Below are 16469 nucleotides of genomic sequence, written 5' to 3'. Positions count from 1 at the left end.
GATGCACTAATGTTTGAATATAAGCAACTTTAAAACAAACGTTTGTTTTACAACCACAATGCTTCTCCAGAAAGTAGTAGATCTAAGAGACGGGAAAAAGCGTAAAGTACATCGACTTTTGAAATGCAGTGCAAATGATGTTAGTTTTAAATCCATTATTCCAAGCAAGATGATAAGGTAGGTTAAACTATACGCAGATCAATTTTGCTAATTCTAATCTAGAAAAAACTCCGCACCAAGTTGGATACCTGAAGTTTTAGATCTGATGGAAATGATGATTAAGTTCAGAATCTAGTTTAATTGACAAGTTCAATTGCTGTTGCTTGAAAGCATTTGACCTATTTTCACTTAGTACATTGGACACTTTCACAGAGGTAGTAAGCCAGGCAACTGTCAGATCCTTTGAGAGAAAAAGTGAGGCTGTGCTGAATTTTTTAATCTTTTATTCATTGTCCAATTGTACTAGTATAATACCTGGCTAACATATTACAGAATGTGGCAGATAAGTGAGAAAAATTAATATTCTCTGCAGTATTGTGTATGGCATTTGTGAAACTTTTACTGGTCAATTTGAAAGGCATTGTTTAATACAACTATTAATGAGCTAAGCGTGCTGTAATGGTTTAAATTGTGCTGCAGTTTGAGCATAGTTAGTATGTGCCAATTAATCTGAATTTAATTTTTCCTGTGTCTTGTGTTCTCTTACATGTTTCTGATGGGACTTCACCTGCTGCTGTCAACTTGACATGGTTTTATGACATCTTATGTACTGTACTACAAATGATTTATTTTAATGTATTGTCTGTAAACATTTTAAACATTAACAATGTGTTCTCTTTCCCACAAACTAAATTCTTTCTCTTATATTGAATAATTCATGGCTTTCTGGGTATGTATGGTGTTTGGGGATTCTTATTTTAAAATGTAGGTCATATCTCTTCTCCAAGCCATAAGCGACACAAGACTAGTGATAGCCTAGGTGCCCTGGCCCAGTACGGGGAGGACTCTTCAGATGAGGAAGACGACCGGCATAAGCGAGGTGGGAGATACCGACCTTCAGGAAATGCATCACGCAATATGTATCATCCTTACTTTCAGCATTCAATCCACCAACATCATCATCCTCATCATCACCACCAGCAGCAGCAACATGGTTTACCCAGGTCTCAAAATTCCATGCCCTTCTGGATGGCACCCAATTAATATTGCAAATGTTGTAAATGTATTTTTGTCAATGTTCTCTTCACTATGTGCAGCTAAACCACTATTGTACAAATCAGCCTGTGTGCGCTAGGTGCAGTACTACTATTACCCAATTTGCGAGGACTTCTGGAATTAACTTGAATGGACTATCATAATTGAGTGGCTCACAGCGTAACATTGGAAGATAGACTTTAATGCAAGTTGCAGGAACTAGAAGATCCATCATCATATTGGCATTTTTTACAGGAATCCAGCTGCAGTATTGTGAAGAGTGAAGTCACAAATTCCAGAATTAAGGACATATTAAAAACTCCAGCTTTTCCCTGCTGGTACTTTGCAGAAGCATGATTCATGCACCAGTCTTATGTTGTAATTGGCAAGGATTTAGTGTATTAAATACAGCCTGTAAAATAAAAGTATGCGAAATACGAGAGGTGTATACTATATTGAAGTGTTGAAAACTAACTCCTTCAAATTTATTTTACAGCCATTGCAACTATGAAGGTAGCATGGAGAATTTTAATCTATTTTGTTACTAATACAGGGCTGTGGTGACTGAATTTCTAGATCAGTAACTATTTGCCATTGTAGGGCCTAATAAAAGAAACTACAGACCTCATTCATTTGATACATTTGGACAAAGTATATTTTATCAAGATAACAGTAGTCCTTTGAAATTAATGGTTAAACTGGAACAGGAGATGTTAGTCAAACTTGCAGGAGCAGCTTTATACAAGTTGTACCTGCCTGTTGAAGGTGTATGCGGGAAGCTATAAATATCTTAATACTCCCTAGCTGGAATGATTATTCTGACGTGCACAACAATGCATTAAAACACAGGAGCCTTTTGAATGGACAAATAACTGAATCGACAAGTTATTGCTGACTAATCTAAAATAAAATTGAGTATTGCTGGACAACTTTGTCAACTTGTATTCATACTGAATAAAAGAAAATTAGGTGACAAGTGGCCTCTGATAGAGATGTTACTGCTGTGGGAACCTGCCTGGTTTAAAAGGGGGAGGTGATGGCCTAGTGGTATTATCGCTGGACTGTTAATCCAAAGACCCAGACCAGGGTTTGAATGCTGCCATGATAGATGGTAGAATTAAGAATCTAATGATGATCATGAATCTGTTGTCTGTCTGAAAAACCCATCTGGTTCATTAATGTCCTTTAGGGAAGGAAATGGTCATCTTATCTGGTCTGGCCTACAAGTGATTCCAGACCCACAGCAATGTGGTTGACTTTTAACTGCCCTCTGGGCAATTAGGGAGGGCAACAAATACTGCCTAGCCAGTGAAACCCTCATCCCATGAATGAATAAAGAAGAAAAAATGTAATTTCTCAGGGCAAGGCTCTGACCAATGAAACAGCAAGTGATATGCTCAACGCATATACCTGGTTCTGCCAATGTGCAAAGAATACCCTGAAAGCTTGACTGACAATTCTAAACTGGTTGTCAGCATAATTCTTTGCATGTTATCTGCTGTCCTACTGCAGTATCACATCTAATGTTACACACTGTCTCAAGTGTGGGCTGGATGTGTATAGTTAATACTGGGCAAGGTACATCTAATAACTCTAGGAAGTGAGAATTGAGAATTTGAGGTGAAATTTTTACATTGCTACTAATTTAGATCTGGTTCTGTGTGAGCATAAAATTGGATTATCCAGCAAGTGTATAAGGAATTACACTGACAACCAATTTAAGATTGTTATGATGGACATGCAAATGTACTGAAAACTACACAATTCCTTGCATCCGTTCCAACTCAACACAACAGATGATAGCTAATGGTTTGGTTCATTCTACAGGGCAATGTCCTGACTAATAAGTCAACATGGCTGTCAACTGTGCATTAATGGCATTCTCCATGGCCTCCACACACATGCAATATAAACGCTGATATTTCTCTTGAATTTGTATTCTTGAGAATTGTCTAGAGGAGTGCAAAATGAAAAGCTTACACTTTTTTTCCTCAGCAATATTCATTCTGAATAGAATGTCTAATTCAAGGAAGAGCTATATATTTTTTAAAAAAGTAAACTGCTGTATTCGGAGATCCTTAGTTGCTATGCCAAAACAAAACCAGAATTAATACAATTTAGTTGCCTCAAACTAAATACGCATATTTGCTTTTTATTTTACAATATAAAAACTTGCACCTTCATGGTATAATTAATTCACAAAAATGGAACATTATTTACAAAATTCAGCTTGTGACACTGTCTTCAGTCTGCTCCCTTACAGCACCTTTAACCCACAATGTTTTCAGTGTTGCTTTCTGATTTGTGGTTTGTTGAAAAGTTTCAGAAAATCTGTCTCTAGCTTTGGCCCAATTTTTCTGTTTATTGGATCTGGACAGCTGTACATCTTCAATGGAAAGCGGTTCAGTGGCTCCTAAACCAGCTTGTGAGTGATGAAGTTGAACTTGAATCTGAAATTACAGATACAACAGAAATACAGCATTTGGGATTTAACAAGAAATTGGCATGATTAGATGACTGCCTTGCAATTTCTCACAGACATAAATGTGTTTTGAAATGTTTATTTAAGAATAAAAAGTGGCTCTTCACAGATGTCACATTCTGATTGTGTACCACAATCCTGAAATGGTTTGGATCGTCTTTTAGGCCAAATATTTTGGAACTTCTGTTTTAATCATCAAGTCATCACCATGGACATTGGAGTACAGCAGTAGCCAAAGTCAGTTCAATCAATACAGATTAGTAGAGAATATGGATTGATTCATTTTGTTATCTACCATTTCATCTAATCGGGTGGCAAAACTGCTAAGTACCCCATACGCACAGATCTTCCCATAGTACGAACATGAAATTTTCCCAGTCTGGCTATTATGCCAAAACATAAATTTTCCTACTGAGCCATTAGAGAAAGCTCACAAAGACTTTCTTGGTTTGGTAAATGCACTGTTATACTCTGCCAATGTGTTTAAGCAGACATGTATTTGGGGAGGCAATGGCTTTATAGTATTATCACCAGACTATTAATCCAGTAACTCAGCTAATGTTCTGGGGACCTGGATTTGAATCCCACTGTGGCAGGTAGTGGAATTGAGAATCTACAGGTGACCATGAAACCATTGCCAGTTGTCAGAAAACCCCATCTGGTTCATTGTCCTTCAGGGAAGGAAATCTGCTATTTTCACCTGGTCTGGATATGTGATTTCATACCCATAGCAATGTGAAACGGCCGAGCATGTCACTCAGTTCAAGGGCAGCTAGGGACAGGACAATAAGTGCTGGTTAGCCAGCCAACAATGCCCATGACCCACGACTAAATAAGAAGTGTTAACATAATTTATACTATGAGTAGGATTACCACTATGAGGCAAGTTGACTTTAAAGCATATTAGAATTCCACTCTGTGGAAAGAGGCCATTGGGCTCATTGAGTCCAAAGTGACCTTCTGAAGAGCAATCCATCCAATCCTATAATCCCACATTTACCATGGCTAGCCCACCTAGCCTGCACATCCCTGGAAAGCACTGGCAATTTTAGCATGGGCAAACCACTTAGTCTGTACATTTTTGGACTGTGGAAGGAAACCTATGCAGACATGGACAGAATGCGTAAACTCCACACAGTCACCCAAGGCTGGAATCAAACCCAGGTCCCTGGTGCTGTGAGGCAGCAGTGCTAACCACTAAGACATAATGTTGCTCATTGAGTCTAGCAATTTAAAAAAATTACTCATTTCCAATTGAGTTCTCAATATTGAAGAATAAATGTAAATTACAGATGGCTCATTTCTAATAAGTAATAATTTGTTTAAATATTTAGTTTTATGTCTGTTCATTTCCTACCTAACTTTTTTGATCCAAAAAGTAATTTCTAGCAGTTTTCTGTGTAGTAGGGCAAAGACAACTTACCGGCTCTTTAATGCCACAACTCTCTTTGCCAAGTCCTTCACCTTTCTTCCAGCCCATCTTTTCCAACATCTTTCTCCCTTTATTGTTGTCACAGATTTCCCTAAGATCAATAAAGCTTATTATGCTAGTGCACCATTTACTACTTTGAGAATTTCCATCATATCCTTACACCAGTACCCCGTCTCACTCAGACTAATGTGAAGATCAAGATATCAAAAGTTTTGAGAAGCAGGTGGAGTATATCCTGAACAATCACACATGCAGGACCTTTTCTCTTTAGCTGCTTATGTGATTCCATTTTGAAAGCAATAATTGAATCTATTTCTGTTCTCTGGTTTTTGGCCCTAATGCCAATGGGAAACAGAATGATTCCAGGGATCATAAATCTTAGTATCCCTACAGTGTGGAAACAGGCCCAACAAGTCCATGCCGAACCTCAGAGCATCCCACCCACCTAATCTATACATCTCTGAACACTACTGGCGATTTAGCATGGCCAATCCACCTAGCCTGCACATCTTTGGACTGTGGGAGGAACCCACGCAGACACAGAGAGAACATGCAAACTCCACACAGACTGTCGCCCAAGGGTTGAATAAACCTGGGTTCCTGGCGCTGTGAGGTAGCAGTGCTAACCACTGAGCCACCATGCCACCCCAAGGATGACAGACTTCAGTTGTGTGGACTGGATAAAAATTAAATAAAAATAAAGGATATCCGATACATGTATCTGAAATCATTAAGGTTATCCAAAAGGTAGATAGAACCATTCCATTGATGGAAGGTTTGAAAACTAGAGGAAACACCAACTTAAGGTGACTGACAATAGAACCAATAGCAGACTGAACAAAAATGTTTGAACGCACCGAGTGGTCAGGATCTGGCAATGTACTGTTTGAGAATGTGGTAAGGCAGATTCAATTCTGGCTTTTAAAGGGAATTGGATAAGCATCTCTTAAGTAAGAAAGAGCAGGAGATTGGGTCCAGCTTGTAGACAGCCAGCATAAACGTTCTGGGACGAACAGTCTGTGAAATCCAAATAAAGCTTCTTTCCGATCAACAATAACTTATTTTACAGCACAGAGTGCTTGAAAAACTGCTCAAATATTTATTGTAGTGAGTATCACAGCACTCTTGTTTTTTGGGTAATCAGTGCTGCACTTGCAAACAAACTAAAAATGCAACCAAGAACAATGTCTCGTAAAAGGTCAAGTGACCAGACAGGGTCTTCCTTAAAGGATAATACCCTTAGTGATTTTACTCTCCCCAGGGGAAAATAGCAATATTCTATTGGAAACTTGATCGGAAAGGTAAAAGATCATTCTTGGTAAGCAATTTATATTCTCTACTGGAACTGAACAATGGTGCATTTGGTAAATTCTGAAATTACCACTGAATTGCAGAGTGGATTCACAATCCTATGTTCATTTACATACTTACACATTGACTGAAGCAGGAGCATCATCTCTTCTATAGATACCATCACTTCCAACAAACTGTCTGCGATTGGCAGCTCGATCCTTATACATTGAGTTCTTTAATGTTTCACCTCCTTCATATGCACTATTCTAAATTTAAAAATGGCAACAAGTTTAATGAACTGTTTAAAATTAACATTTCAGAAAGAGTATCACATTCTCTGTTCCACATAATCCCCTATAAACACCCAGTATATTTTACCTAAGAACTTGGAACCAAATTTTGGCAATTCAGCTCCTTGAGCCTGCTCCACCATTTAATGCAATCTCATCTTGGCCTCAGTTCCACTTTCCTGCCTGTTCTCTGTAACCCTTCAACCCATTACTAATTTTAACATCTATCTCTTCCTTTAAATTTATTTAATATCCCAGCATCCATCATACTCAGGGGTAGTGAATTTCACAGATTCACAAACCTTGGACAGAAATAATTTTTCCTCATCTATTTTAAATCTACTACCCCTTATCCTAAAAACTATGACCTCTTGTTTTAGATTGCCCAACATGAGGAAACATCATCTCTACACTTACTTCGTCAATCCCCTTTAGCATCTTGTATACGTCAATTAAATATCCTCTCATTTTTCTAAACTCCAAAGATTATAGGCCTAAACTACTCAGTCTCTGTTAAAATAAACCCCTCATCTCTGGGATTAATCTAATGAACTTCCTCGGAACTGTCTCCAATGCAACTACATCTCTCTTCAAGGGGACAAAATTTGTCTGCAGTACTCCAGATGTAGTCTCACTAATGCCTTGTACAGTTGCAGCAACATAGGATCATACAGCATAGAAGTAGGTCCTTTAACCCACCACATCTATGCTGACAAACACTAATCCCATTTACCTACACTTGGTCCATAGCCTACTATGGCCCAGGATTTCAAGTACTCATCCAGGTACTACCATGTTGCGAGAGAACCTCCTCCACCACCTTCTCAGGCAGCATATTCCATATATCTAACAGTCTCTGGGTGAATTTCTTTTTTCCTCAGATCTCCCTAAACCACTCACTGGGAAGAAATTCTTATGACCTACTCAGTCTATGCTTCTCATAATTTTGTATACCTTAATCAGATTCCCCCTCAACCTCCTCTGCTCCGAGGAAAACATACCCAGCTTCTCCAGTCCCTCCACAAAACAGACTTTATCCCAGGCAACATCCTAGTGAATTTCCTCTGCATCCTCTCTAGCTTAATCACATTGTTCCGATAGTGTAGCAACCAGAATTGCACACAATATTTCACTATGGCCTAACCAAAGTTTTATAAAGTCGTAACAAGATTTCCATGCTCCTATATTCTATGTCCTGGCTAATCCGAGATGCCTTCCTCACCACTCTATCTGTGCTGACACTTTCAGGGATCTATTAACTTATAAACCAAGTCCCTTTGTTCCTCAGTACTCCCTAGCGACATTGCAGGTGACGAGGGAAAGAGACACAATGTTCATGTCATCTGCAAAACTTACTAATTAACGACCTGAATGCGACTGTAGAAGGTCTAATGTACATTAACAGCAAAGGTTCTAGCACTGATGCCCATGGCACACCTGTGGTCACAGGCTTCCAATTACAAAAACGACCCTTCATTATCACTCTTTGCCTCCTATTTTTAAGCCAATTTTGGATCTAGTTTGACAACGTGCCTTGGATCTTCATTATCAATATACTTAGCCACCTTTTTAAAAAACTCAAATTAGTCAGGATCTCTCTGTAACAAATCTGTGCTGACTATCTCTGATCAACACCTGTCTTTCCAATTATGATTAATCCTGTCCTTCAGAATTTTCACCAATAATTTCCCTACAGACCAGTTAGTTTGACGTCAGTGGTAATTACCTGTTCTATCCCTTCTACCCTTCTTGAACAAAGGAACCACTCTGGCTATCCTCCAGCTATCTGGCACTTCATCTGTGACCAGCGAAGTATTAAATATATCCGTCAGGACCCTAGCAATCTTCTCCCTTGCTTCCCACAGCAGCCTGGGCTACATCTCAGTCATCCTGGGGATTTACGCACCTGTATGCCTACTTAAACTTCTAATACGTCCTCCTTATTAATCTTAACGTGTCCTAGAACCTCACCATCACAACTGATAACCCCGGATACAATATCTTTCTGTTGTGAATACAAATAATAAGTCCTCTGCCATGTTCACTGGCTCCATGCACAGGTTGCCCCTTTGATCTCTAATAGGTCTCACCATTTCCCTGGTAAACCTTACTTTTGATATACTTATAAAAAAGCCTTGGGGTCTTCCTTGATCCCAACTACCAAGGATATTTCATGGCCCCTCTTTGCTCTCCTAATTTCCTTTTTAAGCAGCCTCCTACATTCGACACTGTCGAAGGGCCTCCCCTGTTTTTAATGCACTGTACCTGACAAATGCTTCCTTCTTTTTATTTATCAAACTATTCAACATCTCTTGAAATCCAGGCTTCCCTGGACTTGCTGCCCTCCCCTTAACTATTACAGAAACATGCTGGCCCTGAATTCTAAATATACCACTTTTAAAAGACTCCCATGTTCCAAATGTAGACTTACCTGCAAGGAACTGCTCCCGGTCTTTTTGCCAGATTCTGTGTAATGATATTGAAGTCAGCCTTCCCCCACTTTAGACACTTCTTCACTATTCTTATCCCTTTCCATAATGACTTTGAAACTTAAGGAATTATGGTCACTATCTCCAAAATGTTTGCCCAGTGGAACTTCAATCACTTGACTGGCTTCTTTCCCGAGCGTTAGGTCTAGTGCTGCCCCATCTCTAGTAGGACTATGCATCTACTGGCACAAAAAGCTCTCCTGGATACACTTTTAAAATTCCACCCCATCTATCTTTTCACACTAAGGCAATCCCAGTGAATATTAGCAAAGTTGAAATGTCCTCCAACTGTAACCCTACGTCTCTCACACCTTTCTGTGATTTGCCTACATATCTGCTCCTCCATCATCCTGACTGTTGGGAGGCCTGTAGTAAATCCCAGTAAGGTAATCACCCCTATTTTCTTAGCTCTACCCAGATGGCCTCATTTGAAGACCCTACTCGGAGGCCCTCCCTCATTATGGCAGTGACGGTTTCCTTTGTTAAAAATGCAATGCTCCTCCTCTCTTAATCACATCTGAAACCTTTATATCCTGGAATGTTGAGCTGCCAGTCCTGCCCTTCTTTGAACTATGTCTCAGTGACTGCAACAGTATCATATGCCCACATGGTGAGCAATGCGCTAAGTTCATCCATTTTACCAGTGAAGCATTAAAATAAATACAATTTAGCTTTCTGGCCCTCCCGTGTGCCTTATCCTGCCCATGTCTTCTCTGCCTACTGGACTCTCCTAGCATTCCTATATCTGTTTGGACCTTGCTCCTAACTTTACACCTACTCTGTGCCCCATCCCCTGCCAAAAGAGTTTAAAACCTTCCCGGTAAGGGTAGTGGACCCATTCCGGTTCAGGTGCAACCCATTCAGCTTGTGTAGGTCCCACCTACCCCAGAAACTGTCTCAATGATTCAAAAATCTAAAGCCTTCCCTTGAACACGATCCCTTTAGTCACGCATTCATCTGACCTATCTTCCTACTCTTAAACTCAGTAGCACATGGCACTGGAAGTAACCCAAAGATTACAACCTTAGTGTCTTCCTCTTTAATCTACATCCTAACTTAACTAAATTCTTGCTGTAGAACCCCTTTTTTAAACCCATGTTATTGGTACCGACATGTACCACGTCTGCTGGCTGTCACCCTTCTTCAGAATGCCCTGCTGCCTCTCCGAGACATCCTTGACCCTAGCACCAGGGAGGAAGCATACCATTTGGGAGTGTTGTTTACTGCCATTGAACCGCCTGTCAGTTCCCCTTACAACTGAGTACCCTATCACTAAAGCTCTCCCAGTCTTTTTCCTCCCCAACTGTGCAACAAAGCCAACCATGGTGCCACAAACTTTGCTATTTGTTGCTTTCCCCAAGAGGTCATCGCCAACAACAATATCCAATTTTCTGCCTGTGTAGCCCTTACTTGTGGTATGACTAACTCGCTATTCATGACATCCTCAGCATCATGGATGCTCAATAGTGAGTCCACTTGCAGCTCTAGCCACTCCATATCATCAATCAGGAGCTGAAGCTGAACACAATTTCTATACACATGGTCACTTGCCTTCTTTTGTACTCTATTTCTTTAGCAAAAATTGCCAAACTTCTATTTATATCAAATAGAGAACAGAACTGCGATAATCCATATCTTTTAAAATAATTTAAATTGTGAGCTGATGGATTAGTTTTGATTTAATTCATAGGGTTTACTTTATACGAATTCTTAGTCATTCAGATCAAGGGCACTAATCATACTAAACAATTAGTGGCTGAGGAGATAACTGCATCACTGAGAAAGATCAAAGAATATAAACAGAGTTGAAAAAGGAAGGAGAGATAACAGCAGTTAGGTAAAGAAGACAGCAGAGGGCGAAGGTAACAAGGATAGGCAGAGAAAGGAGGGCAAGGAAATTGTTAGATAGGGCCTGGCAAATGGGAGCTATAAAATACAAAAAACGGCAATGATTAACATGAGTGGGCAGAACTGGCAGCTGGACCTGAAATGTGGGGAAGTGCAAGTTCATCCACTTAGGCATCAATAAAGACAAATCAAATGGAGAAAGACTAGTAACTGGGAAGTCACAAAATATACAGAAATCATTTGCACAGGTGCAAAAGTATTCATGAAGGCTAAGGAACATTAGATTTCATATCTCTCTAGGGGCAATGCAATGAGGAGAAAATTATGCTGTAATTGTAAAAATCCTTGTTCAGTCTCCATTTGGAGTACTGGGCTCAGTTTTGGGCATTGTACTCACTCATGCAGGGTATAATGATCACAGAGAGGTTCTGGAAACCTTAAATGGAAAAGTGTGGAGGATCAACCAGCTCATTAAGAGGAAAACAACTGTAAATACGTGAGAAAGGCTGGCGAGACTATTGATGGCAGCCAAAAACCTATCAGGTTTTATCATACATTTTGCAATTTGGATCTGCACAGAACATAGTTTCCGGGCCAGTACTGTACAGCTTTCGTGTAAATTAAGTTACTTCCATTGCACTCATATTTGAAATGTTAGTATTTTCTTTGCAATCTCGAGATCATTCATTTTAAAAGGTTTTTTTTAATTTAATAAAAAGAATCTAATACACTTTCCAGTGCTTGGCTTCTAATATTGCGACTGCAAAACTTCAAAATGACCTGATGGAAACAAACAAAAACATACCTGCAACCCATACTTGATCTGAATCTGTTTTAATTCTTGACGTCGTAACTTATCTTTGTCCTGCTTGCTCATCACTGGAATAGCTAAACAAAATCCAAAAAATGCAGCATTTCAGTAACCAATATTGAATGACTAATTTGGACATTACAAGACAGCATAAATAAATAGATTTTTCACTAAGGCAATTACAATAAGAACATAAAAACTAGGAGCAGGAGTAGGCAATTCAGCCCCTTGAGCCTGCTCCACCATTTAATACCATCATGCTGATCTCACCTTGGCCTCAATTCCACTTTCCCACCCACTCTTCAATTTTCAAATGGAGATAGACAATGTGCCAGCATCCACCGTACTCTGAGATAGTGAATTCCACAGATTCACAACTCTTTGAGAAAAGTAATTGTGCCTTAACTGGCCCAAAATGTCTACATCTTCCTGACCCACTTGCTCTCATTTCTAATTTTGGCCATTCATCTTCTTTTGCTGAACATTCTTTTTGAATCCCACCCTCCTGCCAAGTTAGTTTAAACCCTCCCAAGGTGCATTAACAAACCTTTTCGCAAGGATTTTGGTCCCATTCCAGTTCAGGTCCCACTGCCTAGAAATCTAGATGCCTCCATCCTCCATCTCTCTAGCCACGCATTCATCTGGACTGACCTTCTAATTCCCATGCTCAACTTGCACATGACACTGGAAATAATCCAGAGATTACTACCTTTTGGATCCTTGATTTTGACTTGATTTAAATTTATTATTGTCACATGTACCTAGGTACAGTGAAAAGTTGTGTTTTGTGAGCAGTCAGATCGTAACATACAAGGACAGAGAGATTATGGGGTGCTTAGACAGAGTGAGGCATACAAAGTTCTTCCTGGTTCCCTAGCGTATGCTTTTAGGTCCCTCATCCTTTTTCTTATCTACATCACTGTTACCAATATGTACTACAATCTCTCTTGCCCTTTGTCTGTTTGCTCTCCCCCTTACAGAATGCCCTGCCCCTGTCCCTGGTGGAGGCAACATACCATCCTGAAGTCTCTTTTGCAGACCTAGAAACACCCCTCTGTTCCCCTTACAATGAGTCTGCCTACCACCAAAGCCCTGCCATTCCTCTTTCTCCCTTCTTATATAGCACACCTGCCTGTGGCACCAGGAATTTGGCTGCTGTTGCTTTCCCCTGCCCAGTCACTTTGCCCAATAGTATCAAAAATGGCATATCTGTTAGAAAGAGGGATAGCCATAGTGGACCGCTGAACTATTTGCTTTCCTCTACTCTGCCTGGTGATCACCCATACTCTTTCTGCCTTTTCAATCTGTACCTGTAGCGTGACCGCCTCACTGAATGCACTAACCACCTTGCCCAGAATTGCAAATGCTCCATAGTGAATTCACCTGCAGCTCCAGCTCTGAAATGCCATTTCCCTGTAGTTGCAACTGGGCACACTTCCTGCACATGTGGTCACCAGGGACAACTGAAGCTTCCATGATTTGCCACATAGACAGGAGGAGCATATGACTGGTGTGAGCTCTGCTTCCATGAGCTCTTTTAAGCCTGAGATTCTTTTCTGAATAAAACTTATGCTTATGTAAGAATACTGTTAAGTTACTTCACTTACACTAACTCTACTTCTCTTACCCTACTTTGCTGACTTATATTCCTTTGTTCTACTGGCCCTGACTTTCACTTATACAAACGTGATGTGATATATTTTGGAAGGTTTAATGCAGAAGGAAAGTATGCAGTAAATGGTGGAACCCTTAGAAGCATTAACATACAGCAGGGTCCAGGCATACAGATTCACAGTTCCTTGAAAGTGGCAACATAAGTGAATAAGTTGGTCAAGAAAATGCATGGTATGCTTGCCTTCATTGGTCAGGGCACAGAGTATAAAAATTGGCAAGTGATGTTGCAGCTGCATAGAACTTTAATTAGGCCACATTTGGAATACTGCAGTTACAGTTCTGATCACCACACTACTAGGGACATAGCTTTAAAGTAAAGGGAAAAAGTTTAAAGGAGATGTGAGGGGCAAGTTTTTTTTTTAAGAACAGAGAGGATGCTAAATGCCTGGAATGCACTGCCAGAGGAGGTGGTAGAAGCAGATATAATAGCAACATTTAAGAGGCAGCTTGACAGATACACGAACAGGCAAGGAATAGAGGATTATGGACCATGTGGAGGCAAAAGGCTTTTGGGTTAGAAAAGTCAGGGGTCAGTAGAGGCTTAGTGGGCCAAAGGGCCTATTTCTCCACTGTACTGTTCTCTGTTCCTGTTGTTTCTCAGTTAAATTCCTTTTTTCATTTTTATATATTTTTGTAAATTCACAAACTAATCAGCACACTACTTTCCCGTGATGTCACAGTTTTGTTTTCCAAATCAGCAGAGCTCTGAGGCTGCAACTGTTAAACTAAGACTCCCTTCTCTCTGCTCAGTTGAAGCTCAAAATATTGCCTTACAAATTATAAACCTGAAAAATGGGCAGTAAGGTGGCTCAGTGGTCAGCACTGCTGCTTCATAGCACCAGAGAACTGGGTTCAATTCTAGCCTTGGGTGACTGTCAGTGCGGAGTTTCCAAATTCTGCCTGTGTCTGCATGGGTTTCCAGCGGATGCTCCGGTTTCTTCCCACAGTCCAAAGATATGCAGATTAGGTGGGTTGGCCATGCTAAATTGCCCATAGTGTCTGGGGATGTGCTGGCTAGGTGGGGTTGATCGTGGTAAATATGAGCTCCTCGGAGGGTCAGTGCAGGCTTGATGGGCTGAATGGCCTCTTTCCACATGGTACTGATTCTATGTAAAAGAATTTTACAAATGTTGAGCAAAAAAACCTCTTCCCCTGTGCACTGAACTCCGATTGTGCACTAAATGTCCAGTCTCACACTCACTCGGACTGTACCTCTCTCTGGATGGGACTTCTCCCAATTGCTCATGCAAAGCATATTGATCATGCATTTTTAATTGTCCCTTTCTTAAATAGAGCTGGGGTGAGCTGTAACAACTTATACTTTTTAATAGTGTAAGTAATCACCACCTATTGAGGCTCTATTCAGGCTTCAGATGATTGACAGTCACCTGCCTCTCAGTCAATGGAGTCAGAGATCTTGTTAACCGTTTAATTAGACTACTGAACTTCAAAATTCTTTGGGACGTGGCATAAGATATTGGTGAGGAAGTCTGAAGGAAAACTTCAACAAGTGGAGTGGAAGCTTACTGTCAGAACAATACAATACTTGCAGAAGTTCCATATGGCTGCATCACAATGCTGCAGTGATAAAGAAAGTTTAAAACAATCATGTACATTTCATGATCTTAAAGAATTTATAACTTACAAATTGTAAGTATTTATAATTTAGCACCTGCCTTTCCTCCTTACCTCCAGATTGTGGTATTACCCTCACTTCTGGTTAACTGAGGATTCACTATTTTTTGATCTGCATACGCACGAGGTCAGCCTCAGACCCAAGCTCATTATTAACCCCCGGTGACTTGTCAGGTCTGATCGCGTGGTCTGGTAACCATGTTTTTTTGTTATTCATGGGAGGTCAGTGTCCCTTACTCCCACAGATAACAAGGATTTGGTGTAACAGTAAAAATTTCCGAGGAGCTGCCTATTGGCTTTGCTCGGAAACGGCATGCTGAGACGTTTACTAACTCTCAGGACTGAAATACAAAACCAGAAGACACCTGGTGCTGGTATGCAACAGATTTCTTAACAACAAAAATTCCAACTGCAGCACTACATGTACATGAGATATTCCAGGTCAATAGTGGCAATGAATTTTGCACAGATAATAACATATTAGGGAGAAGAATTGAGATCATTCATCTCTGCAAATATGTCAGTGTAGCTTCAAACCTGTGATGTGACACTATCTGTAGCTGTGCAGATCAGCATGCACTCTCCAGCTGCAACTGAGTGCAGCATATCAATAGAGAACAAGAACAGACACACAGTTCTTTCTCTTACTGTACAGGTTAATCTTTTATATAGCAGCAGACAGTTCAAGTCAAATATGACTCAGCATAAATCCAACTAGATATACACATTCCTGCTAGTTCAGTTAACAGGCAAAGGAAGGATAATACTGAGTGTAATTAGAGATTTACCAGTCATTACTGAATTTGATTCATTAGTTTCAGAATAAGAATGGAGATAGACAAAGCAATAACAGTTTAACAAATATATTCAAATACCTGTCAATTCTTCTTTTTTATGGAGACGCAGGTGAGCTTTAACCTGGCCTGGCTCACAGCCATTACATGTGTCAGTACCTGGATGGATATGGAAAGACAATACAGTCTCCCCAAACTTCACTTCATCACCATGCTCCAATCTATGAGGATCACATTTATTTTTTGGCTGAAAGAAAATGAACACTAAATTGATAGCTAACCAGTAGATACTAACTATGCTTTGATTTCTTCTGCAATTAAAAAAATATAGAATAGTGGAGATGTAGAGCATTTGAATGCAATGAATACTAAACAGACTTAATTTAAAATGAAAAAAAAACCTAAAAACTGCAGACGCTGTAAATCAGAAAAATAGAAATTGCTGGGAAAACTCAACAGTCTGGCAGCTTCTGTGAAGAGAAAGCAGAGTTAATGTTTTGGGTCCAGCGACCCTTCTTCAGAACTGA

General features: G+C 40.0%; 2 protein-coding genes across 3 annotated transcripts in view; one reads left to right on the top strand and one right to left on the bottom strand.

Moving 5' to 3' along the window:
* LOC109920026 (KH homology domain-containing protein 4-like) overlaps nt 1–2120 on the top strand; it is a 67627-nt gene extending 65507 nt beyond the window's left edge. For both annotated transcript variants that reach the window (XM_048619363.1, XM_020520047.2), the window contains one exon: nt 929–2120. In XM_048619363.1, the coding sequence (XP_048475320.1) occupies nt 929–1203 (275 nt within the window). In that variant the 3' untranslated portion in view covers nt 1204–2120. The remainder of the gene's footprint in view (nt 1–928) is intronic.
* A 1206-nt stretch (nt 2121–3326) lies between these two features.
* Nucleotides 3327–16469, bottom strand: part of aggf1 (angiogenic factor with G patch and FHA domains 1) — a 35163-nt gene continuing 22020 nt past the window's right edge. The window contains exons 10-14 of the mRNA XM_048619346.1: nt 16024–16189; nt 11834–11916; nt 6540–6667; nt 5100–5199; nt 3327–3644 (exon numbers count right to left, since the gene is read on the bottom strand). Of these exons, the coding sequence (XP_048475303.1) occupies nt 3420–3644; nt 5100–5199; nt 6540–6667; nt 11834–11916; nt 16024–16189 (702 nt within the window). The 3' untranslated portion in view covers nt 3327–3419. The remainder of the gene's footprint in view (nt 3645–5099; nt 5200–6539; nt 6668–11833; nt 11917–16023; nt 16190–16469) is intronic.

Source organism: Rhincodon typus, chromosome 3, assembly GCF_021869965.1.
Source record: "Rhincodon typus isolate 14 chromosome 3, sRhiTyp1.1, whole genome shotgun sequence".
NCBI lineage: Eukaryota > Metazoa > Chordata > Chondrichthyes > Orectolobiformes > Rhincodontidae > Rhincodon > Rhincodon typus.
The sequence above is the reverse complement of the archived record's forward strand: the minus strand, read 5'-3'. Positions and strand labels throughout refer to the sequence as shown.